The 26663-nt window shown below is 42.7% G+C and overlaps 1 protein-coding gene across 3 annotated transcripts; it reads right to left on the bottom strand.

Annotated features, from left to right (window-relative positions):
* Positions 1–587: 587 nt before the first annotated feature.
* Positions 588–26289, bottom strand: ppp1r9ala (protein phosphatase 1 regulatory subunit 9A-like A). 3 transcript variants are annotated; one of them, XM_035604679.2, is made up of 20 exons: positions 26108–26289; positions 23490–25593; positions 13469–13601; positions 13039–13159; positions 12638–12742; positions 12153–12291; positions 10111–10269; positions 9942–9995; positions 9268–9497; positions 8244–8340; positions 8030–8141; positions 7724–7875; positions 6917–7235; positions 6778–6835; positions 6609–6683; positions 6027–6228; positions 4989–5033; positions 4057–4173; positions 2958–3146; positions 588–1812 (listed from the first exon to the last, which is right to left on the bottom strand). In XM_035604679.2, the coding sequence occupies exons 2-20, from the start codon at positions 25413–25415 to the stop codon at positions 1654–1656; spliced, it is 4392 nt and encodes a 1463-aa protein (XP_035460572.2). In that variant the 5' UTR covers positions 25416–25593; positions 26108–26289; the 3' UTR covers positions 588–1653. The 3 variants fall into 3 exon arrangements, with proteins under 3 accessions (XP_035460572.2, XP_047193324.1, XP_047193325.1); XM_047337368.1 differs by lacking the exon at positions 4989–5033; XM_047337369.1 differs by lacking the exons at positions 4057–4173; positions 4989–5033.
* Between the last annotated feature and the right edge of the window lie 374 nt (positions 26290–26663).

Genomic DNA, 26663 nt, shown 5'->3' with positions numbered 1-26663 from the left:
TACTTTTTTTGTTTTTAACTATACACGTGGAGTCAGGGTGAATAAAAGTGACGGCATGACGTTAATCTGATGTGCTGCTAGATTCATTTTTTAAAATATGCATCAGAACAGTGGACTGACTTAAAATGGTACGGTGACTAACATCAGTCACATTAAAACAAACTTTGGAAACAATTATTTTGCATCCTGATTAATAGTATTGAACTTTGAATATTTCGTTTAGTGTTATACAACACTGCAGAATTTACACAAAACTTTTTTGGCACATTGTTGGAGGAAGGCTCCTGAAAAGATGTTATTACTGACTAACAGTGACAAAGCTCACTACCTTTATTTTGTCATCTGTAAAGAATGTGCGTAAAAGCTGCAAAAACACACGTTGCTTCCTGTCTGATGACAAATGAATATTGTCACAGAAGAAAGGGCGAATGTGGGAGGAATGACATTAACAGGGAAAAAAATCCCAGAGAGCAGCAGATAATTTCCAAGACTGCGGATCGGGCTCACTGGCATTGTAGAATACACACTGATCCAACCAGTAAAGTCAGGACAAAGCGCTGCGAGTGCTACAAAACAAACGCATCACAGAAAGTGAAAATTAGTTTATTGATGCTCTATGTACCAAGAAACCTTTCTCCGTTTCAGAAGACGTGGAAAACAGAGTTTTCCTGCGGTCCAACATGTCGTATTCTATACAGCTCAAGGAGTCATGCTCGAGAAGAAAAACAAAAAACAGGAAGCACTTCGGTTTGGCTGTCGACACTCTTCCTTCGGCCTCACATTCGTACGTGAAGCTGTGCTCCCGACTCACACAAGTCCTTGTCATAGGCTCGTCTCACCATCTAACGGACCAGCGAGGTGCACATGTAGTAGACCTGCACGCTGTGTGTGTGTTTTTACACGGAGCATCGTGGTACCGTGTCAGCGACACACAGTCAGAGTCGGGGACAGCAGAAGTAGCATTCACCTCGTCCCTACTTGATTTTTTTTTTTGCTTTCCATTCAGCAAAATTGACGGCGTAACTATTCTACTTAGTAGAAAAATCATGATATTATAAAATGAACAATTAAGTAAAAGAAAAAGATGTGCAGTTAAATAGGCACATGTATAAAACGGATTTATACATTTAAAACCTTGTCGCCCATTGAAGCTTAAAAGACAAATATAGTGCTTTTATCTGAACTGTACAATAATGATTCCTGCAGCAGAGGTGTACGTGGAAACAGGTACATTATACTAGCAAAAATATAAAATGCGTAAAAAAGCAGTATACATTTCTTTTCAAACTTGTGCATGATCTGCAACAAACTATACTATTATATCTGACTTCTTTAGAATTAGAGCTTCTAGATTTTTAGTGGTAAAAAAATGTTAGGATTCCTTTTTTGGTCACATACCCAACATGATGTGGTTGGTTGGTTAAAATGGTTTTAGGTGAAGTTTGTGAAAACATTTGGGAGAAAAACAGTGATGAGGAAAGAAACAGGAGCTACAGTAAGAACATCGATCACTACTGGCGCCTCAGTCAGGTACAGTCACGGTGGTGTGGTTGTCGGCATTAACAGCACGGGACACGAAGAGCGTGGCACTGTCAGTATAAAAAAAAAGGTTCTTTACAAGTTGTGCGTGGTGGTGAACTTCACGCTGCCACCTCAGCAGACAGAGTCAGTACTGACGGGCAGTTTCCCGCTGCGTCGAACCTCCTTCTCTCTTTTCTCCCTCTGCTTCTCCAGCTTCTCCTGGGCTTTGCGCATGTCCTTCAGCTTCTTCTTGATAGTCGAACGGTCGCTCTGACTCGACACACCGAGCGCCTGAGGGACAAAGTGCACAGATTTAACACCAAGGGAGGGCTGCAACTTCAATTTTCATCATTTATTAACATATGTATCTTCACCATCCGTTTATTTGGTTTTCACTTTAAGAAAATAGTGAAAAATATCTAAAAAATCACAAGTTGACGTCTTCAGTGAGCTTGTTCTGTTCAAACAACAGCGCAAACCCCTAAAAAAAAAAAAATTCCTGTCACAAATGGAAATATTCACATTTTAGAGGCCTGACTCAACTTAGTATAACAAAATTTGATCAGCTAATCAGTGACCAACTAATCGTTTCATCTCTTGACAAAAGTTATTTTCCCTTTAGATTCACGTGGGTTGTGTGGTTATCAAACTTCCACACACTCCTTTTGGAAATGTTTATAAAGCTGCTGCCAGACATGCACTCACGTTCGGACATCTTCCTGAACTCTCTTTGAGGGGGCTGCATGTGAGAGTGCAAAAATTTTGCAAAAATGTCCCAAATGAGCCCATGTGAGAATACAGCAGGAAAAATCTCGGGATTTGACCCGGACAATCTACTGCTCCGTTCACATGTGAACGGCAAACTCCGAAAAATGTCCAGACCCAATTTTCCGGACATTTTCCAGAGTTCATGGCTGAAAACAGCTATCAGGAATAAAAAAAAGTAATTTGGGGATTTTCCTCTGATTTTACAAAATACTTTGATGGGAAACCATTTAGGTGTGTAGCCGGAATATATGAGACAACACATCACATGTTGTCATATATTCAGACTAAATGTCACACATTGATAATGGTGGTTAGTTCTTTCATCATCCTAGTTCAGTCTTCTTCTCTTGCATTTTCTCTCTTTGTCCTCAACATGCCTATTTAGCCCGGGGGCAGCAGAAATGTAAAAATATAAATTTGGCATCACTGCGTTTTCTCCATCTTAAAAACTTCTGGCCACCAGGGGACAGTCAAAGGCTGACGAGTTACAGTTTAACAAATGAGAGAGGCATCTCTTTGTATGGTGACAATAAAACCATTTATACAATCACTATCCTTACAGCTTCATCACAGCACAGGTAATAAAAGAGTCAATTATGATAATTATTCAAGTGAATGGGAATTTGGTAAGACTGGAGCCCACTGTGTTTTTCTTTTTCTTTTTTTACCTTTAATTTGTCACTGTCCAAGTGCAGGAGCTGCAGTCCATCCACTCCTTTAGCAGTGAATTCAGGTGTGTACTGGTCCATGTTCATGCCCATCAACCAGTGACACACCTGTTGGTTGGTCCATTCAGTAACAGGCCGGTTCTGCCACTGATACTCTTTCCCTGTCGCTACTGGTTCGTCATCCAGAGTCTACAGAGAGACACAGATAACACAGACAGACCTTAGACAGACAAATAGATCATTGCCATTTTTAACTTGTGTCTGTGCACGTCCACAACCTTGTGGTTTAAAGTAACAACTATTATTGTTGTTGTTATGTGTTCATGGCTCGTGCACAACGACCATATACAAAGATATAGAGTTGATGCCTGTAAACAATCTGTAAAAGTGTAAATAATGCAGTTATGAGACAACTGGTGAAAATGCAGACATTGGTCATTCCAGCTCATCAATAAATGTCATTTAAAATTGATTTCATCAGAATGAATGTATTGTTTCAATGAGCGGGGAAGCTGCTGGAGAAAAAAGTTAAAGTTACCGAGGAGGAGGCAGACTGGGGGGTGGGGGCACAAGATTAAAAAATAGTCAAGCCAACAGCAGTATGTATACAACAAACAAAAAGGAAAAACTGTGTGTGATGTTCAAATCCGCCAGGACAGCACTGAGAAAACAAGCGTGCAATGAGAGCGAAATGTCAGCATTATCAGATGCATGTCAGCGTGTGTCTTTGTGTTTTACTGAATTGACTAAAGTTAAAAACAAAACAAAACAGATGGTGAAGTACCAGGGAGGAGGCAGTGGAGCAGTCACCATTGTCCTGTGGTCTGCCAAAGCTTGTAAAGAACACGAAGCGCCCGTTGACAGTTCTTACGGAGGCTAAAGTACAAACCCAACATCACAGCCACAAGACTTGTAGCACTAAACACACATGCAGGTCTCGTCTACCCCCTCGTCAGTCAAGACTGAACCTGGGCTATTTAAAAAGGTGGGAAGCTCAAAGAGCATGCGTGAGAGGATGTCCCCCTCTCCGCTGCATCAAGGCGTCCCCCCCACACACATCATGGCTTTTTGTGACGGCAAAACACAGGAGAACACTCACCTCGCTGGAAGAGAAGATTAAAGTGTGCGAGCGCCCAGACAGATTGGGTTCAGCGACTAACCCAGAGATGTCTGAACTGGGACTGGCAGCGTTAGAATCATCTATGACTGAAAAACTCTGGGGGAACAAGTGGAAACAAGGAACGTATTTTTACTACAGTAACACATTATGACCAAACAGCAGTTCTGCGAGAGGAAAACAAGCATGATGCTACAGGTGTGAGGAGGGGGGGCGGGGTTGTGTGAGAGAGCAGGGCTGAAATTATGACGTGAAATGATTAAAAACCGATTACAGCGGCAGTAATCCAGGTCACTGATTCAGAGCAATGAGTGACATTGATCTTCGACGTGTGGAAAGGAAACAGAAGATCAATGACATCATGTATCTACGACAAAGCACAATATTCAAGGTGATTAAAGCTTCAACCAAATCCACCACCAACTACAACAACAACTTGTAAACTACAGCAAACTAACACTCAGGACACAAACAAGTGCTGTTAGGTGAACTATTCACAGATGTACAGATCTGCAGGCTGTTGCAACAGCAATGTGAAAATTTTATGTGCAAAGTTAGGATTTCACTATTAAAAACAGGCTGCAGAATAAATACAAGTAAATTACAACTAAGCAGTTAGTGTTAATCCCTGGTCACGTTTTGATTTGCTGGTGCAACAAGCCTTCAAATCTACTTTTTTGGCTTCATCAGTTTCTTCTAATAGAAGCCAAAAGCTTTTCTGAATGTGGAGAAGTAAGGAAAATTAGATTACATTAGTTTCCTATAACACTACCACAAACCCAAAACGAAAGAAACTGTGATCATTTTTCCAAAAAAATGCGGCTGAGGTGAGAAATTATGAATTGCATTTGTTAGTAATGCTCTAACGGGCCGACTAAAAATCAAAAGGTTAAACAAAAAGTTGTATACTGTACCAAATCTAATGAGCGACTGAATAAAGAGGACCAGGAGAGATTTGTCTGTTTGAAGGAAACATGGTTCAGTCAGATAAAAACTGCCATCGTGTACACGGCACAAAGTACAACGCAGAGTTACGGTCACTTAAAGGGGAAAAAATATATATTGAGATTTTAGAGAATAACCATGTCATAATATTACCAGAATATAGTCATGATAATATCACGAGAATAAAGATGTTATTTGAAGAATGGAGAGCATCTTGTTTAGTTATACTTTAGTAGCTTTCACAAATAATGAAATACTTTTGGCACATCGGCACCACGAGTATCAGGAATGAAGTCTATTCCGAAGGAAGAACCACTCAGACTTGGAGGAAATTGCTTCTTTTTTGGAGGAGGAACTTGCTGGTAAAAGTATGTTTTTCTTTTTAAATTAAAAATATTTTTAGTATTATAAAATACCTTTTTTCTCATTAAGTTACGACTTTAATCTCGTCTTTTCTTTTCAATGATGAAATCTTAGAGTTTGTTTTCCCCTTTAAGTGGCCCTAATTCTCCGTCGTACAGACGAACCAAAACCTTTCCCTTCGTGATAATTTCACTTTGGTTCAGCTCAAGTCTTGAACTCATTAAAAAGAACTGTGGGAATATCAGCCCGACCACAGCCTGTGTGACAATGAGCCAGCAGTTTTATTGGATGCGTTTCATGTGTCCGTTTTTTAAAAAACTTATTGAAAAGCCACCAAATCTTTCCCCCTGCTCTCTGAAAGGCTGACATACGGATCTAGTTATTGAAGCTTCTGCATTGGGAAACCGGAAAGTGGCGGCACACGTCTGTAGTTTTACACTTTCAGTGATGCCAGAAATATATTGTAATGATGGACGATATAAAATTTCTAACTTGGTGAGAGCTGGACGGCTTAAGAGGCGTCAAGTTCTTGACCCAAATGATTTAATATCACTCCTACATATATATCTGAATGCTGTGCTTGAAACAAATACTCTCTATATCCCACGATTACTTTTAAATTAATCTAGTGAAAAGCTACATACTTTATTCTTGCGGTCGTGGCTTTGCTCACTGCCAGTCTCAGTTGCTGTGTACGGCAGGCTGCTGCTGGAGGAGGAGGGTTCCCGGTCTCTATCCCGCTCCTTGTCTCCAAACCAGGTGAAGGGCATACAGGTCGGGATGGAGGTCATGGACTCCGCAGGAGACAGGTTCCCTCCAGGTTCGTCCAGTAACTCAGCCGACCCCCTGGGAAAAAGGAGAAAAAGGAAAAACCGTTATAGACACACAGACTTACACATGTGAGGGTTTAATATATCATATGTAAGATTTTTTTTTAAATGGATCAATAAATAATAAGTTTGAGATATAGAAGGAAAATTATACAACTGAAGCTCAATGTTTATATCCACAGACCAACAGAAATACTGTTGTTTTGGTCTTTTTGCAGTTAAGCACTTAACATGAGCCTTTGTTTTCCAACGAATATCCGGGAACACAAAGAAAGTGTCACAACTCTGTGACACTTTTAGAAATGTCTTCAGCCCTGCAACTATTCTGTGTGTAGCAATGTACAACTTTGCTTTACATTAGTATCATAAAAATAGCTTATATTAGTCACACAGTACCTGCTGTCCAGAGATGCTCTCATCGCCTCCTTGTCATGTTGCTTTTTCCCTTTGCCACCGGACTTCCGCAGGCCACTGTTTGTAACATCGATAACATTTGTTCAGTTCGCCAAAAATGGTGAAAACCAAAAAAAAGGGGTGTGGGAAAGTAATTTCTGTGGAGACCTACCCAAAGTCTGGAAATCGTCTTTTAGGTTTTCCTGCTGATAAAGGCTCATTTAACTCCTCTGGAATGAAACCATAAGTATCAGGATCATTAACAATGTAAGCAAAAGCTAAAGCAGCCATTGTATTTGGGCCTCACATACCTTTGGACCCTTTGCTCTTGCCTTTGGACTCTCTCTTCTTGACATTGCGCATGAATCCTGAGGGGGAGTGCGGTGAGGAGCCGTGCTTCGGAGGAGACAAAGGCGGACTTCCACTGCTTTCTATGCTGTCTCCCTGTGATGGCGAAAGAGACGGGCTGCTGCAGAGATCCACCTTACTCTTGGATCCCTCTCTGGCCTCTCCTGGCTTATCTCTCTGTCCGTTCCCAGGGTAGCAGACGGTCACTGGGAGGGACAGGCTCTCCTCAATAGACCTCCTCCTCCTGGGAGATTCCTGCTCCTCCTCCTCTTCTTCAGTTTCCTGTGGAGACAAAGATAATTATTTACAAGGACGAGGCAAGGAAGAGGGGATAAAGGCTAAATATCCCAAAAATTCCTGGAGCATCTAATTATTTCTATACAAGTACTTTAAATTTATCAAACATTTCCTTTTCCTCATGAAGGCGTATTATTATTTTGCAAAGGCAAAACATTTTTTGTTTTCTGCAACAGCTCTTGGTGAGTTCAGACAACGGATCACACCTGCTAACGTTGTTTCCTGGCAGATTTGAGATTTTTTAAATTTTATTTTGCTTGCAAGACAGCAGATGAGCAGCAGAATAAGTGGCAGTAAAAGTTGAAGCTACCGTCAAGCCATAAAATAAAAATAAATTAAAAAAATAGTGATCTGGTCAGCTTATTTACATTCATCTACAGAATTAAATATTATTCAAGTGAAAAAGTGCACTCCTATTAGCCGGAAGCACACGAAGTGTCCTGATGGATGAAGTGAAGTTGCTGGCGTCTGACCTGAGAGTGACTCAAAGCCACCGTGAGGCTCTCCTTCAGTTTGTTCCGAGATGGAGGCTGACGCTTGGCCTTCTGAGCCAGCAGGCCTTTGGCTCTGTGGGCACTGGTGTCCAAGCGCTCCGTTTCAGGGACCAACTCGCCCCAGTCTTGTTCTACAAGCAGAAAAAAATACAAATGCAAAACAAATAACTCATTTTCCAGTGTTCACAGGAGTTAATTGTGTGTTTGTGAATATTTGACAGATTACAAGATGTGGCACATGCACTTCCATTTTAAACTGAATTGAAGTCAAATAACACTTTGTACCTGACAGTGAGTCAACAGATTGCGTGTTGGCGACGGAGCCTTGGCTGCTGAGTCTCTCCTCTGCAGCAGAGTCCAGGCCACCCGAGGCCCCTCTCAACTCCAGGACAGAAATCTGTGGACAAACGAGCAACACCTCGGCTCATGAGTGTCTCTAGAAAGTCAACTGTGGTGTGTGTGTGTATATGCGCACTTTTCTCCTGACCTGGGCTCTTACCCTGTTCTGTAAGATCTCCAGCTGCTCCTTGTACCACTTGTCTTTGTCGTCTAAAATCTTTTTCAGCTCCTCCTCTTTCTTCACAAAATCTATCTCTCTGGGGAAAAAACAAGGAAATGTGGTTTCCCATCAGTCCTTTCGCTTGTAAACACGTTCCATTTCATGTGATCACGACCAAACCACTTTAATCCACTAGCTGAATCACAAGAAGTAAAATAAAAGTGTGGCCTTGGTTTAATTAAATCACTTGAGCTGTCCAGAGACTGTACAGATACTGTATGTCTGTACTGTGTTCGGACAGTGAGAACAAGACATATTTCATTTATATGAAGCTCATGTTCAGTCAGGAGGACGACTCTTTTGTTTGCCTCTAGTTGTTTAATTGTCGTGATTCATCCTGCCTCTCCTCTCCTCACACATGCACACTCAGTTTCATGCCGTCATTTCCCTGGGCTGTCATTTCAGCGATCAGCTGTTCATCAGCTGCTCTTATTTATCCAATAGCATTGCAGCACACCTGGGTTGTTAGCCTATCAGCTGTCTTTTTAAATATGATTTCTCTTCTAGTTCGTCCATGTTGCTGTTGCGCACGTCCTCCACCCTCCCCAACACTGCCCGTTCTTCGTCAAATCGATCTCTTCATCAGTCATCAACCACCATCAACACAATCAGGTCAACTAACCAATCAAGTTTAAGTGATCAAGCATTTTCCAACTTTGTCCAGAGTCTGTTGTTAAGATCATCTTTAAATCACATCTTCATATATAACCAAGTAAACAAATGTTTATTTATCATCCGTTGAATTCTGTTTATCTAGTTCAATGTGTTTCTGTGCACTTTGCCTATTGTATTTTTTTCATGTAATTATTTACTTAATCATTCATGAAGCCATTTACTATAACTATCCAGGTTTTTTTCTTCAACGTTTGTTGTTTTGTACATGTGTCCTATGAAAACAGGTATTTTGGGGAAACCACTAAACCTCTCCGACAGTGAAGTGTTGTGTAACCCAGAGGAAACTCACTTCTGCTGGTAGTCCTTGAGCAGCTTCTTGGCTTTGTTGTACTTCTTGTCCAGCGTCTCATACTGGTTCTGAGTCTCGGCTAATTGTTCGTTCACATTCTTACACAGAGCCTGGGATTCCAGCCAGTAACTCTCCAGCTCTAGGATCTTGTCGTCGCCATCCTCCATCTTTTGCTCCAGCGCAGACTCCCTGGCTTCCCACAACGATTTGTCCTCCTCTGATGCCCTCAGCTGTACAGAGGTGGAATGTTGACCATGGTGACGTGTTAAGAGTTAGGGTTTATTAAACAGGTGGCTTAAGACGGCCTGCATGCTATTTATTGAATTAAAATAGCAATTCAAAAGAACTAGGTCACGCATTTTGACTCTGGTTTCATGACACAATTTTATAAATCAAGGCTGTGATCTAATGAATTTAAGTGTGCGGCCTGCCAAAAAGCTAGCAAAACTAATTTGCATTAAGTATCAGTATCACCGGTCACTGTGAAGTCCTAAGAGTAAAAAGTTATCCACTATTACTAAACTCATAATTCCATATACACAGTATAAATAATAATGTTTATGGTACTACATTAATGTGTATGTAGCTTTAATGTGTACAGTGTATTTATTTCACTTGTATGTTGTGTTTATATCCTAATTTATTTTTTAAAAGTAGATTTAATATCATCATACCTTTTCCTTTAGTTGATTTATTTCGGCTGTGGCAATGCTGTGTTTGAGCTGCAGCTATGGGACAAAAAAAGGGAAAATGAATGTGGTTACACCCATTACTGCATGTTGCTGAATCTGTGTTGGCTCAACAGAGATTACAGAAGACTGATAGTCCTTGTGCGGGTTATACCTCTTTGAACTTGAAGGCCATCTGAGAGCCGTCCATGTTAGTTGGCAAAAAAAAGGTCTCGGAATCAGGCAGCTCAAACACCTCCACGTTCCGCCCCGGAGAGAAATTGGAGCCCAAAATCCTCTCGTCCGTTCCATCCTGGTCCTCGTAGCGCTCCTCCTGAAATATGATATCACGTGTGACATCACATATTGCAAACACTAACACACCCCACATGGCCAGGAGCATGCTCGCCGTGTGTCAACAACACTCCCAGAGGGAGGCACAGGTCACCACGGTCCGGAGAGAACATTTTAAATCGATACATCATAACCAAACATCAGTGGGCTGGCTCACAGTGAGGAACTGCAGGTTTTTTTCATCAGTAAATCCCAGATATACAGTCCAGACTGTATTTTTACAGTTACACAGAGCAATTAAATTTGAAATCAAACAATAGAACACTACATTAAAGTGCCATGTCTCAGCTTTAAATTGAGTAGATACACATTGATATAGAAAGAACAGTGTTGAAGATATAGCCCTATAAACACATGAAAACGTTTCAAGGGGTTCAAAAGTAATTGGACACTTGGTAACTAGATGTTTCTTGGGCATCTATGTGTCATTTAACCATTTGCTCAGAGGTGAATGAGAGTCATGTAAGTGAAGAACTGAGGCTATCAGAGAGATTTGAAAGGGAGTTGTTTAGTTGGATATATTCTAAAAATTAAGGTGCTCACTGGAAAACTGGAATATAGCAAACCAAACAGCAAAGTAGCAAAGGTCTTGTGGGTGAGCAGGAAATAAATTGCATGGTGAAGAAAACCCTGTTATGACTGTTACTTAGCAAGCCAAGAATGATCATGACCATAACTTCAGGGAGCAACCACAAGATGCAAAATCCTGGTAAATATCAAAAACAAAAAGAGACTGGTAGAGACCAGAAAACTAAATTCTATAGGCTGACAAAAATCAGCCTCTTTCGTGGAAAAATAATGTAAAGAGGAAAGTGTATGCAGAAAAAAACAGTGCGCATGACCCAATGACACAACCTTATCTGTCAAACACACTGCTGGTGCTGTTGTGGCTACGGCTGCCAATAGAATTGGCACACTGGCATTTATTGACGATTTCGCTGCTGCCGACAGAAGCAACAGGACGAGTGCAGAGTTAAACAGGAGAATTCTGGGTCCTCGGGTTTGGCCAAATGCATCAAAACACAATGGACAACATTTCATCATTCAGCAACAAAGATCTCAACATACAAACAAAAAGGTTCTCATGGTGAAGAGGTAAAATTACCCTTCTCTGCTCAAGTTGATCACTTGATCTCGAACCCACAAAAACCAAGAGATGGAAATGGCTGCAGTCGAGCTCTAGAATGTGGGCATTACAATTTTAAATGGCTGCATTTCCCTCACACTCCTTTCCATATCAAATCTAAACTTATTCAGATTATGAGACTTGGCATTTTAATGAAGTACCCATTGTTATATTTGGTATATTGTTTTAAATGTGTTGAAACAGAGACTGAGAAGAAACAAATTACGTGTTACAGTCAAAATACTTCTGGACTGCAGTCTCAGCTCTATCTCTCTAAGACGGGAGCTTTTTTGCTACTTGAACTTCACAAAATAAACATTTCACAACTCTTGCAGACAGGCGGCACTTGAATAAACACTTTTCAACACACATGATGGTGACATCAATTACTAACAGCCAGCTGGTGGGATCAGGCAGGGCGTGGCAGAGGGGAGTTACTGTAAAAAGCTTTCACGTCCACGTCCAAGTAGTAATTACAACAAGAAAAATATGTCAGATTTAATCATGAGGACTGGCTTGAAATGCAGACAAATATGGATGCCATTGCCTCACACATCGCCCATTAACAGATGTGTTATTTTGTCAATGTACATTATTTCAATACTCATAACAAGCTCTGTGATCATATAACAGCCCTGATGAAGTGAACACTCACAGCACGTAAACATAGGAAACGAACCGTTGCATGTAACATGAACATTGCATTCGCCCGAGCAGCATCCGTCCAGTGAACTCACCTCCTCTGTGGAGTGTTCGTAGGGATCATCATCCAGATGTTGTTGCTGCTCCAGCTGATTTTTCTCCTGCTCCAGTGTCTCACTTATGAGGCGCGCTACCTCGCTTTGTGCCCCTGGCTTCTCCCGTCCAATCAGGAAGCTGTTTTTTTTAAAGAACACAATGTGGTAGTGCCCAATTTAATGGGATATTTTACATGTTGCCTGGAAATACCATAATGCAGATTCTGTCATGTCTTTCTTGTTATGTCTTGATACAGGGAAATGCACATTTTGGGATGCAGCTCAGGCCTGACCCCGTCATGTGGGCTTATGTTATTTTTCCCGATCATAAATCATTAACATGCCACTATACTTCAAATCATTCATGGCCTCTGGACTCGCAGGAAACAAACAGATTCAACTGTGAGATAACATGTGGCTCATTTTCATCAACAGTGAAAGCTTATTTTTTCCTGGGTGAAGAAGATGTCGGGCTGTAAACTGACCTCACGGTGCCTTTGGTGTTCTTCAGGACCGTAGCAGCAAACAGTTGGGTCACGCCCACTAGACTGATACCATCCACCTCCACTATCTGGTCATTCACCTGTATGCTGGAAAGACAGAAGATAGTGGTACAAAGGAGTTGTTGTTGTCAAAGCATTTCCACCTGAGAGTGACACACCACTGTCATCATAGAAGCAGAGATTTTTAATACCTTAAGAAAAGACATATTGAGAATATTTCCTTGAGGAATCCGATTGTGTCTTGTGAAGGAGGAAGAATTCCAGTGTGACAAATTGTTGTGGTGCTGCATACAATGAGTGTGTTCCATTTGTATACAAAATATTAGTAGTGTGACAGTACAGTAAGTGTGAGGTTGGGAAAAGGTGTTTCACCACTAACTCACCGTCCATCTTTCTCAGCTGCTCCTCGCTCTGTGATGGTTTTCACAAAAATGCCCAGCTTTTCCAGACCCTGGTCAGCTCCCACTCCCATTCCTATGATACTGATACCAAGCCCGTTGTCTCCTACAAGCAGAGGATTTATGAAGGACTGGTTGAGAAAACTGAGGCTTAAGTTCAGACCATTACACCTCAGACAATCTCGACAGATCAAGATTTATAACAGTATGCGTAAAACTACTTTTATGTAGACTACATCATTCGATAGCACTGATCAACATAAATACTACTGATGCAAAATCTAAACCAGAGTCACAACCCTAAATGGTTCAAATACACAAAACTAAGTCACAAGTTTTTAGTGAAAAAAAGGTTTCTCCCACTGAAATCTTCCTCTCCAGTTGCTCATGGCACCTCCGGCCTTACTAAACTCACCTTTCTCAATCTCCACAGGGAACACATCCATCTTTTCCACTCTCTTCTCCAGCTCATACTCTGCAGACGCTGCGACTGGGTCCACGTCATCGTTCCGCCGATCATATTCCTCATTGGAGAAGGTACTGAAAACCTGTATTGGTCAAAAATATCAAATGCATTAGCTTCAACAGAACAACCTGCTATGTCCTTGGCAAGTAGTTAGAGCTTCAGACAGATTTATGTTGATGAGTATCAGCAACATCTGCACTGGCAGAGGCAAGGCACTTTCATTTCCAAGGTATTCTTATTTATCTAGGCAAACTGAACAAGGACACATTCTTCATGTGGCAGAAATTGCATGGTGAGGGAGAATTACACTCATACCTTGGACGTTTACTTGGGAAAAAAAGACAATTTAACAGCTGAAAGGACAGTATAGCCCTTTGTTGATGATTTCCTTTCCAGCTCCAGAAGAGCGTCTGACAGGGATTACTGACACGAATACTGTAATCTTTAGTTGAGCAGCTACAGTGGAAAGAAAAAGAATGTGAACCCAGTGGAAGTATCTGGTTTTCTGCATTGAACTGGTCACAAAATGTGATCTGATCTTCATCTAAGTCAGAGGCATTGACGATCACAATGTGTTAAAGCTCATACTGCAGAAACAATTACAATCTTTTTTTTTTAAAACATTCCTTCAAAGTTCACAGAGCTGTTGGAAAAAAAAAGTGACGCCTCTAATTAAATAACTGGTCAAAACCTCTTTTGGCAGTATTCTGGGCCCTTCTTGGCTGATTCAGCTCAGTCGTATTATTACGATGTCTGGTGTGAACTGCTCCCTTGAGGTCATTCTACAGCATTTCTACTAGGTCAAGGTCTGGTCCAACTCCAAATGGTGGATTTTTATTCTTTTTCTTTTTTTTTTGAAGCCACCAAACTTCTAATGAGCTGAGTCACACTAACATTTCCCCGTTTTTGATGCCTTGATAAACGTAGGAATTATTTTTCTCGGCAATGATTGCGAGCTGTCCTGGCGCAGAGGCAGCAAAGTATATACATTCACCGTAGTGATGATGTTTATAATATCGGTATGCAGTGATCTTTTTCACACCATATGTGATGCTGTATGTTCTTCCCAAACAATCCAGCCTTTGTCTCATCTGTCCATAAACATTTGTTCAGTAGTGTTGGACAGTGTGTGTGTGTGTGTGTCCTCTGGAAAACCTAAGCCCTCAGTAATGTTTGTTGCAGCTTCCTCTGTGGTGTCCTGGACACCATGCTCCATGGTTTGCATATGATACACCCTTGACATATAGGTTAACCAGCTCTAAGGATTCCTTTAAGCATTTGGCTGCTACTCTGTTTTGTTTTTAAATGAAAGTAACTCTAATCCACAACTCCTATCTTGAACGTTGTCTGGAGGTTTATTCATTTCTGACTCCGCTTGGATATTGTTGACATCATTAGCTTTCACATATTTTTCCAACCTACACTGAATGTTTGAATGATGTGCCTAATGTGCTATTAGTAAAATAGATTGTGTTTGTTCATAAATGTATCATTTCAAAGGGCTCACTTTTTCTTGCCACTGTACACAGACTGCGTATCTAACTGTTGCTGTGGGCTTTTGCATCTTTAATGAAAGATTCATCAATCATTTTGGAACAGATGTAAATCAAGTGTCGGTGACGGACGACACATTCCCAAGACATACCCCAGAGGAGAACCGAGAGTTTCAAGAAGCTGTGAACTTTGCAGGCAGGCCTCACAAAGCACTGGATGCGTCCCAGGGACTGTTTTCTGGTTAAAATTATAACACACACGCAGCACATGAGCAGCGTGGAAAGTAGGGCACAGCTGGGGAGAACTGAGCAGTCCATGGAGAAAAGATCAATGATTAGAGGAGACGGGGGATGTCATCAGCACAGTAAAAAGAAATAAAATCAGAAGCAATGCAAAAGAAAAACCACCAGCCTAAAGGGTTATTATAACACTTAGCTCCATTGTGTGCCCCCCTTGAATACCACTGATACTACCAAGTAGAAATGGTATTTATAATCCACTCTGACAAACACTTCGGGGGTCAAGCTAAAGTGAGCGCTACAATATTTAGTCTATAATGGCTTGGAGACGACCATCTGTTGTGACTACAATGTAGTGAGAATATACAGTTCAATATGTTTTGAGATAAAGTTACCAGCAGGGCTGCAGCCAATGATAATTGTCATAGTGATTTTACTCAGTTTATTTCAGTTTTATTATTTTGATTGATTATATAATTTTCTTTCTTTTTCAACAAAAATGTAGTTAAATGTAAAAAATATCCATCAAAGTTTTCGAAGAGTCCAAAGTTATATCTTCACAACTCCCCTTTTTGACCAAAAAGAGAAAAAAAATTCCACATTTCTACCCCATTTGATTTTTTTGTGTTATCAAAACAGTAGCCAAAAATGTTTCTATCAAAAAGTAAATTTTTGCAGCTGTAGTTAGTAGCAAAGCAATGTCTTCTCATTCTTTTTGAAACCAGCGAGATGATTTCCAAGCAAAGTCTGACCGATCTTACAAGGTCCTCTCAAGTCTACGTGGTCACTTATGAAGAGTCAAATAAACGAGCCATCGGATCCGACACTGTCCCAAGAGTACAAGGAGTTTTGAGAAGAGTCCATCCGGGCTCAATGCCAGATTAAAGTTTGGAAACCTAAACCCCCTGCTTGGACATTGTTAGTCTTAATCTGGGTGGAGTCAAGACAGGATGTTGGCAACAAAGTCAAAAGGTGTAGCTGTCTGAGCTGATAATGAGCAACCTGATAATTTGGGCTTAACTGTGCATGTAAGAGGGGAATGGTAGTTTTATGGCTCTTGGAATTTAAACAGGGGTTAATGGAGAAAGTAAGTGAATAGGAAAGTATGAGCTGTTGGTAGAATATGAGAGAAAGAATGAAGGAGTCTTTGTATTGAACTTAAGCTGAGCTTCAGTCTATTGCCCTAAATTAATTACATTAATTAAATTACAATATTTATTTTTTAACTATTTTCTACAATTATCAGGTTTCCCTTTTATTTATTTTAAATGCTTGATTTTCTAAGGATGAAGTGATCAAGTTAACTCTAGTTAGGGAGCAAGTACAGAGCAGTACTTTCAAGAGCAAGGAGCTTTAATGGGGTAATGATATGAGGAGTTTCGGAACAACAGGAGAATGAACCTTTACCAAACAAAAAGTAAAATTACAGGATTATTGGAATGATTGAGACATTTGGCATGAGGCCGTGTGATGTAAGCACATCAATATTTTCAGCCTGGGCAATCAGGGTCTCAGGTCTGGATCCTGCAGCATGTCGAGACATGAGGAATTAACCACGAACAATGATTTTCTCCCCCCCGTCCCTCCGTGTCCTCTCCATGCAGCCTTTGGATGAAGCCCAAAACAGTGCTGAGAGTACATTTCCAAAATAACTCAATAGACTCTCTGTCCAAAGCGAATTACTGCATCTACATCGGTTTTACAACATCTTTGCTGATTCTTACACACATGTATCCAAAGGGAATCAAAACGTGTTTTCTTGGAATGACAACATACATGTAGTGACTTGGTAGAAGTGCAGGTCACTACCCAAAACACACGAAAGAAGAGTAGAAACTGGCAGATTATTCACATTACTGATGTTCTGTGGTGCAGGCAGGAATGCTATTCATGGGGCCACAAACCTCCATCAACCCAAGTGAGTTTGTCACCTCCTGGATCGTCCTACTTCCTTTAACACTTGAACAAGCTTAATGCCAAAGGTTTGCACTCTATGATCCAAATGTTTTTTTTCCCCATTAAGAACTAACTTCCAAATAAACAATGAGCTTCTCGAGACATTTTTGTCCTGATTGCTGTCTCTGAAAAACAAGCTTGAAAGCATTTCTATAAATAGGACTGACAAAGCTTATCACCTTCTAATTTAGACAGTTAAAAATGGATTCACAGAACTAGAGCAGGCAGAAATTTCATTAAGGATGAAAGATGCTTTTTAGTTTAGACTTTGGAGACTTTAGTAATTAAGGGTTGAAAATGTAGGCTAATAGAATATAGGGAAAACAGCTGTATCCTGAGCCGGGCCGACGTTAGCCGAGTGGCAGCTTGGCTTCTCCGTGGTATCTCCCCCTCGACATTAGTGTCTGACTTTTCTGTTGCCATGGACTCCCAGGCCGTTTACAAACTATGTTCTGTTCTTTGCTAAAACCTAATCACTCAACCGCCACCTTCTTTACAAGAAAGACAGATATCAATGTCTTGTAAAAAAAAAAAAAAAAAAAAAAAGCCTTTCACATCTCTTACTGTCTCCAGCTATCAGACTAAACACCCATTTTCCTTTGTGGTTAAGCAAATGCACAGTCCAACGATTGGCAAAAAGCAAAACCACCACTGTTGATCAGGCAGACTGACTCCAACAAGTATGAGGTCGAAGAAGAACTAACAATTTCTCTTTGGGTTTATACAGAACAAGGTATTTCATGTGTTTTAATGCCAATTCATTCCCTTAAATCATTGTTGCGGTCAGCAGGGTTGTGTTGTGGGTCAGACAACTTATGCCACACTGTAATTTTCTTCCAAAGACCCAGCCTTCAGCAGTATGTGCGGGCCTTTCATCCGTCGTCAACAACTGCAGTGGTCTGTCCTCACTACGTGTGTTCACACGCACAGATGTTCACATGCCCACACCCAAGCTGAAACCCTTTCCATCTTTCCCTCATTCCCCTCCCCACAACAGAATGCCAATGTGGGAAATGAGTCAGCAGCTGCGAGGAAAAGCAAACCAGAGAAACTTCTTGCCAGCGCAAAACGAGGGCTGACCACTGGATCGGGGAGCTCGTAATGTAAGCGGGCCTACAGAAAGTCGACAAATCAAAACATGCTGTGAGAGTGAGTTGGGGAAGGGGCGGTGGCCTGGCACAGATCTTAGAGCAATTAGGAAAGAAGGCATGGGGCCCAGCTTTTAGATCCTGTGTAAACACAAAAGGAAAAAAGAAAAAAATATGAATCTGGTACTTCCTGTAAGTAAAGCCTTCGAGTTTTCCACAAGCACCAGCTACCAACCAAACAGCTGACAACTTCTATCAAGTTTGATTGTAATAAAATGGCTTTAATCAGAATCAGAATCAGCTTATTGGCCAAGCATGTAAGAACATACAAGGGGACATCCACATTAGATGGACTGATACGAAAAATGACACCAGTGGCAGGAACTTGACCACAGCTGAGCACAGTAAGGTCCGCTGAAGGTGCTGCATTCTCCATATAAATCACACAGACAGAGGTTTACAGGCTTAATGAATGAAGGCATTAATCATCTTTATTTACATTGTGCTTTTTACAGCAGAGCCATCTCTAAGACGTGCTGCAAACACACACTGAAACAGGCATGTTGTCATGGCAACCGCCCTCGGAAAAGGTAGCTATGCTTCAGCCTCACTATGTCGTTTAATAGTATAAATGTCCTGTAAAGACATTTGTATTTTTTTTTACATTGAACAAATATGTAAACTAATGTTAAATGCCCCAAATAATGTTTAAAAATATAATATAATATGACGAAACTTCCCTCAGTAGTTTTTACAAGCGTTTTTCCACAATACATTTTAACCATGTTTTACATCATTAGTAACCCTGTCATTGACTAACATATGCCTGCTTTGTAGGTAAGTAAATATTGATTCATAAAATCATACATGCCTAATGCCCATAGGTGTGGAGTATATCCGCAAGGAGATGAATGATGCCACCACAATGGAAGCTAGAGTGAACTGGAAATCAACAGACTCTGACAATAGTTTGTCAGTTAATGAAGAATATTAGAATGAATACCTTTCTAATTAAAGTTTTTAACTGGTCTTAATTTCAATTGTTTAGAAGCATATTTAAATTTGCAACCAATAATTCACCACTTGTTTAAAGTCTGGTAGATATGCAGGATATGCAATAATCAAGGCTTAGTGCATTTGATGGAATAGTGGCATTTGAATGCACCAGTGGATGCAAATTTGGGTTTAAATGGCAATTTTGTTTCTCTGGCATACCCTTTAAGACTTCCCTGCCTGGCTAATCCGTAGCCATGTGTGAATCCCGACTGCCCTTGCAATTATAAACACTTTGTAGAGTTCCAATTGACTGAAAATAACTGAAACAATGTTTATGTCTACCTGTCTTGAGCTGAAGGTGTTAATGTATGACCAGAGGTGAAGTCTGAGAGGAGCAGAATGCCATGATGGAATCACATTTCCAAAAGGAGCGCAAACATGAACAGGTTGAACAGGTCTGTCTATGAATGGCCCACAAAAGCTACTTTTGTCCCGCACGGACTGCCGAAAAGTTTAACACACATTTTACGGCGAACTTTCAGCGGAAACACACAGCCTGCGCTAATGTGTTGGTCCGTAATCACATAATGAAACCCTTTCAGGCAATCACAATCAGCCCAGAGTCTCATTCCATGCCAAGCTGTTTAATGGACAGCATTGAGCTGACTGCATTAGTATTCTGCCCCCATCTTGTCAGAGAGTCACCCGCGAGCCCAGGTGGCTGGCGAGAACTTGGATAGGAGGGGGGCTCTCTGCTGGTTGGATGAGGGTGGGGTCTTGCCAGACACATTCCTCTGGCCGGAAGAAGACACATTTCAGATAGGAAATGGAAAGCATAACACTATGGGATGGGTTGGTCTGAGTCCAGACATGTAGTATGCCCCCTTTTTTGCTTTTCACTAATCACATGACATACAAAGTAAATAGCAAGACATTCTTCCGGAAATAAATCTCCACTTTCCAGCCTTAATAAATAATAATAAAAACCTTCTGGCTTGGCAGGACTTGCGCAGAAACACCACAGGGCACCAATGACAATCTTATCTGGTTCCACATGAATGGTTCCACATGAATGTCTACAAACTACCTGACACGTGGTGAAATGTCTTCAGATACTAAACAAAACCTGTACTGCAGACTATAGGGAAGTCAACTGACAAAAGGATGTGGATGTTTGGGCAGTGGCCGATGTGGACAGTTTAATTTGCTGTGAACAAAGAAAGAAATGTTGGAATTTTTTCCTTGTACCACAGACTGTAAAACTCTTCACCACGCCCTGTGCGATCGAGTGAGGGACAATGTGTTTACTTGACGTATAACTGCAGGTGGTACTTCCTGTGACTCTCCGGGGGTGGGGCTAAGCAACAGGTGCAGATCACGGTTTTGGACATTTTCTTTACTGATTTGTTTTAAACTACTGTAACAAATGTTCTCATGTGCTACATGACACACCAAACCGAAAAGTCAACCTCTCTATTGGTCCAATATAACTACCCTGAAAATGACTCTTTGTCCCAGAGCAGATAACACACCTACAACAGGAAGCGTTAATCATTCATAACTCTTGGCTTTTTGCCACACTTCAGAGTACAAGTGAAGTACAGCAGAGGGAAACATGTTAACTGCTAAACCGAAGTGACTCGAGGTTGAAAAGTTTCTCTTGACAAAGAGATGCCTGGACACTCAGATCCAATGTTACAGGCCTGTGTTAAATTGGCAGCTATAGAGGAAAAGATCAACTTTAAAGCAGTGCTTCAATATTTATGCAGCTCATACAGCCGGAGGGTGCAGCAAACTTGCAAACTAATACACTGACACAGCAGCGATGGGACTGCCGCACTCCCATGTCCTACTAAAGTGTGACTCTGCATTAACAAGCATGAAGAAGAATCTTCTCTTGAAACATAAGAGATTAAACAAATCCAGTGCATAAGTGCAGCCCTCATCATTTAAGTTTCCTTTTCAGCCACGATAGGGGTGACATGCTGAAACTGGACATAAAGAGGACCTTTCTCCTCCACTCAGGACACCTCCAATGTCAAAAAGACTTGGGTTACACAGGGGGATTCTGTTGTGAGCCAGGAACACAAGGCACTTCTCTCCTAGTTTGCTACGACTCTAGTGTGCTCGATCACAATGTCAGCTCAGACAAGCAAAGAATGACCCTGTGCTAGTGGGAGTGTTCTGTTGGCCGGAGCACAGGTAGACACGTTGGCTGAGGGACATTTGTGTGACTTAACTGGCTTACACACATAATGGGCGACAGTGGCCTCTTGGTTTTAAACATATATACGTCACCGTTTTTACATATATCTCGGTCTTATTTCCAGCCTAGTTCAAACCAGGTTTAAGGGTTTTTGGGGCCAGTTTGATCACCGGGAGCATAAAAACATTTGGGTCATGATGCAAGTACCATCAAACTTCTCACATACTAAACAACAAACAACATACTATTATGTGGGAAGAAATGACTGGGTACAACCGGGGCCATTCAACCAGCGCCAGCTCAGTCACTGTGAGAGAAAACATCACACCACTGATTTGTTACAATCACACTGAGCATGCAATAAGACAAACTTCGTCGTTTATCATAGAACATCTTTCAGGTTAATTATGTGGATGTAAAGCCCACATATCAACAACTACAACCTAGTAACAGCTATTTCTCTTTTACATATAATTTCTGTTGTGAAGACTGTGAGCTGCTCCAGACAGTAGACCCAGTCTAGTTTATTGTTGTGAACTACAAAGCTGTGTTTATCTCTGTCATAGCTCCAGTTTGGATGGAGGATGCGCTGTTGCTTGTGTCCCCCCCACTCCAGGTCAGCTTCTGGTCCCCTCTCCCAGGACCCCCTGCCAGGATGACTGGAACGAGGAGGGGGGGTCCACACCCTGAGATAACAGCACATTTTAAGGCCTGGATAAATAAAGAGCTATTCACAAGCGGAGTGGAGTTGTTTTACCCTGATTTGGCAACATGTTGATAAGGAATGGGGATAGTGGAATATCCATGGTGGAAGATATTACCTCCACACCCTTAAAATACCCACAGGCGATGTTTACAGTGCATGGTGTTTGGCAATACCAGTAGAGATTACATTGGCTGGAAAATCTGTTGGACTACATGTACAAAATATGGATACCATGATGTGGATACTACAGGGTTTTTTTATTAATGTACGAAAACATTGTTTAATGCATTTCCTCAAACTTGACTGTTCTAGGAAGGTAAAATAACGAATATATAAAGGGTGATGACTTTTTGCACAGAGGCCATTAGAGATGCAACTTGCTGAGATAATGTATGAATGCACCATCTGTCTGATTCAAAATATAGGGAGTCAAAAATATTGTAAAATTTACCATTCAATGACAAACTAGCAAAATGAGAAAATTCAGAGAAATTGAAAAAAATGCAGAATGTGCATCTCTGCTTTTCTCAGAAGATTTAGATCCTTACAAATAACTTGACAATAAAAACCAGGAATCCTCCCTGCAGTAATAAGATAAGTTTTCCATCATCTGTAAAAGAGATCATATATGGATGAACAAAATCCCTGAATTCCTCATATCCATATTGGACAGGAGTAAAAAGTCCCTCATGATTCACAGACAGGAACCACTCGGAATGAGTAAAAAAAGCCAAACCAGTGCAGTGACTCAGGGGGTGACCACGACTTCTTACTTCTACTGTACAGCCTATAGCTTCACATCTCCGTCTCACTCGTGCCCCAGTTCAGCCGTGGCCCAAATCTCACATCTCTGCTGCTTTTATGCAAATTATATTTCCTAAAAATAACACAAACAATGTTGCCACCTCACATGCCCAAACATCCCCCAATCTCTGCTGCTCTTTTCTGAACTCTTGCAAGATAAGGGGGATACGGTTGTCACTTGTCAAAACTATCCGCCTCCCTGGTCACTGAGATTAAATAAACCACAGTTGAGATCTTCTGAACAAACATGTCTGATGATACAGTGCAGTAGATGAGACATCAATATCTCAGAAAAAAAGAAAAAAAAATGCACTCACAGCCTCCACTAATCTGTGTTGCGTCTGCAGGGAAACGCCTGGTTCACACATGGTTGCTGAGTCAGTGAGACGGTGGTTTGTGATGACAGTTCTGTGTGATGTGCTTCTGGGGTGTTTCAGGTGAGCACCACTGATTCAGATGTAAACAACACAAAAAAACTTACCAGAATTGGATCAGTGGAGAACATGATTTTCCTCTTCTGGGGAGGCTCCTCCTCGTCTGACAGACCAGGGGTTTCGTAACAGTCGTCACACTCTGTATACATTTGATCCGCCGCCTCCTCCTCCTCTTCCTCCTCTTCCTCCTCTTCCCTGAGGACCTGGTCTACATCCCTGTCATCAACAAAGGCTGCGTTCTCAATACCGTACACCACTGGAGAGGCTCGATCCAGGGGGCTCTGGTCCACCTGCTCCTCCACCTCAGTCTCGCCCTCTGCTACCTCTTCATCTTCCTCACGATTATCAACACAATCTTGACTCATAACTGAACCATCTTCTCGTCTGTCCTCATTCAACTCGTATCTCTCCATGTCCTCGAGGAGTCTACCTTCACCCACGGTCTCCGCTAACTTGTGTGTGTCCTTTGCGACATCTCTGACCAAGACCTGATGAGAAGGGATACAGTTCAGTATTTCTGGTGAAACGGTTCTTCTCAGGTCTGTTGGTTGGTCGTTAAGGTTTTGCACCATCTCCTCCTCAAACACACCATCTTCAACGTTCTCGTCTTCATTCTCCTCACTCTCCGAAGATTCATTCTGAACAACTACCAGTTCTGCCCGCACCATGCCCACCCCCCTGGAGTCCAAGGATGAGTTCTGGCTGGGCGGGTTCTCCCTGGTAGGACTGCGTTCCACATTGTCATTACTCTTGGTTTTGGCCCTGTTGGCGTTTTGAAAGCCACCAGCTGATGGAAGAGGCTGCTTCACGTCCCTTGGGGGTGGACTATGCGGCTTGTCTTCATCCCCGCCGACAGATGTCCTGCTAAATCCATCACCGGATGACGAGGAGCGCTTGTAGCCGTGGCTAATCGGAGTCGTTTGCTCTGGTGAGAGGGGTCTGTGAGCGGCGTCGGTTGCTGGAGAAACAGACTTGTAAGCTGCGTTACTAACTGGCATTGTTGCTTTGGGCCCACTATTAGACCCAGGGGTTGACCGTTTGTTGACGACACCGGTGATTTGGAATGTATTTTTGTTAGTGGCATTGGTTACAGGCGAAGAGTTAGTGGCTTCTTTGACAGGAGAAGTAGGTTTATGTGAGCTGTCCCTTGTTGGAGAGGTAGGCAGTATGTGTTCAGTGGTACTGTGTTGTTTAGCAGACGCCGTTGCCTCTTTCGCAGCAGCTGTGCTGTTGTTTTCCGAGCCAATTTCAGGCATGTAATTCTCCAGCCTCTTTGACATCGGTCCTGCATTCAGTGACGCTCGAGACGCGTGCTTCTTCTCACCATCAGCCTTCTCGTCTGGTCGACTTTTAACTGGGGATGTGGGAGTTTGCTCCGGTTTGATGGTGGCCTCAGAAGACCCCGACACTCTCCTCGGGCTTTTCCCCTCATCAGAAGCACTTCCGAGGGACAAACGGCTCACCACTCTGTTCGGAGACTGCTTTTCAGCTGCGGGCGGCTCTTTGATGCCCCTTTCAAAGAGTTTTCTGGTCACAGAGAACTTCTCAGCCAAAGCCACTTTGTCGATCTCAACAACATCCTCCCCCTTGGGTGTTTTATCTAAATTGTGCGCCTCGGGGCTCGTGGCAGTGTTGAAGTTAACTCTGTGCGCCGTGGCTGGAACTTGCTGCTTCGGCGGGGAAACCTGCGCCACTTCGGACTTTACGGCCACCTTCGCTTCTTGGCACTCCTGCTGCTGGCCGTCCATCTGCAGGAAAATGTTCTTTATCTTGTTCACCCTGGTGCCGAAGGGCCTCCCCCGCGAGTCCTCCCGGGTGTCACTGGAGCCATTCGTGTAGGACCTGGCGGCGCCCTCCGATTTGGGCCCGTCGAAGGTGCATTTGATGGCGTGGAAGTCAGACTTGTAGGCGTTTCTGTGAGGGGACGCGCTCCGCAGGGTCCTCTCGCCCACTTTGCTTTCGGCTTTGATCATTTTTCTGTCGTTGTTGTTGTTCGTTGATCACAGAAAGAAAAGGCGGTAATGGAGACACTGGTTGGTGAACACGTATCCCTCCACTTTAAGCAAGCGGTGCCATGGTCCCGGAGGATGGGGGGTGGGGGGGCTGCTCTGGATCCCTGTTGTCTCAGCTACAAGGTCACAGCGAAGTCATCTTCACAGAGAGAGAGAGAGAGAGACACACACACACACACACACACACACACACACACAGTAAAGTCTGTTGTTACAGTGAGAGGACACCATTACCTGACTAGCTCTACAGGTGAAAGCAGATTATTAGACGACTGTCTCCAGCCAACATTTAAAACACGAAGGGAACACTAGCTCAAAGCAGTGAACTGTAACCGCTGCTTAGCGTTTGCATGCATTTCGATCGTTGTCGGACTTCTTCGGCCGCGGCTAACCCCCGAAACTAACTTCGACTAGCTGCCAACTTTAACCTCCTCTTCTTCTTCTTCTTCTTCGGCCGAGGCGGTGAACGCGCGCCAGTGCAGTTGGTCAGAGAAGCGTGCCGACAGAGTTCGACTCAGCGGGCCGACAGCTCCACACTGGGCGAACATGAACCGCCTCGCTCCGAACTATCCAGTGTGGTATTTCAAGTGGGAAGAAGAAAAGACAAAATGTAAGCGCAACACGCAAACAGCGCACCGAGGGAAACGACTCACCTCCGACTCGCTCCATCGTGTTCGGCACCGAAAGGTCGACGTCCCGGTTCTCTTCTTCTTTTCTTTTTTCTTTTTTTCCTTTTGCAGTGATCAAACTTGCCACTTCTCCTCGCTCACCGCCATCATTCCCCCCGCTCGCTCCCGCCGCAGCAGCGTGTCCCTGCCTCCTCCTCCTCCTCCTCCTCCCCCCTCCACTTCCAGGACCTGTGCCGGGCTGCGCGCGCACGCTGGAGCGACCGACTGAGCGGCCGCGAGCGCCGAGGGAGAGCGTCGGGGGCGCGCGCACATTCCAGAGCAGTAACCCACCACTCCGCTGCTCACCACTGACTCCTCTGTCTTTCTCCACCGCTGACTCCTCTGTCTGTCTTTCTGCGCCGCGCCGGGCCGAGACACTGGAGCTGCAGTGAGGCGTGGGAAAGGAAAGAGCCCCACCGGTCAATCGGAGCTCCCTCGGACCCCCTGCACGGGCTAAAGTCCACACTTTTTACAAGTGCAACGCCATAACGACCATGGCTGTAAAAAGCCATGGAAACGAGGCTCTCCAAAAACTTTGTGC

The sequence above is a fragment of the Scophthalmus maximus genome, chromosome 14 (assembly GCF_022379125.1).
Source record: "Scophthalmus maximus strain ysfricsl-2021 chromosome 14, ASM2237912v1, whole genome shotgun sequence".
NCBI classification, from domain to species: Eukaryota; Metazoa; Chordata; class Actinopteri; order Pleuronectiformes; family Scophthalmidae; genus Scophthalmus; species Scophthalmus maximus.
The sequence above is the reverse complement of the archived record's forward strand: the minus strand, read 5'-3'. Positions and strand labels throughout refer to the sequence as shown.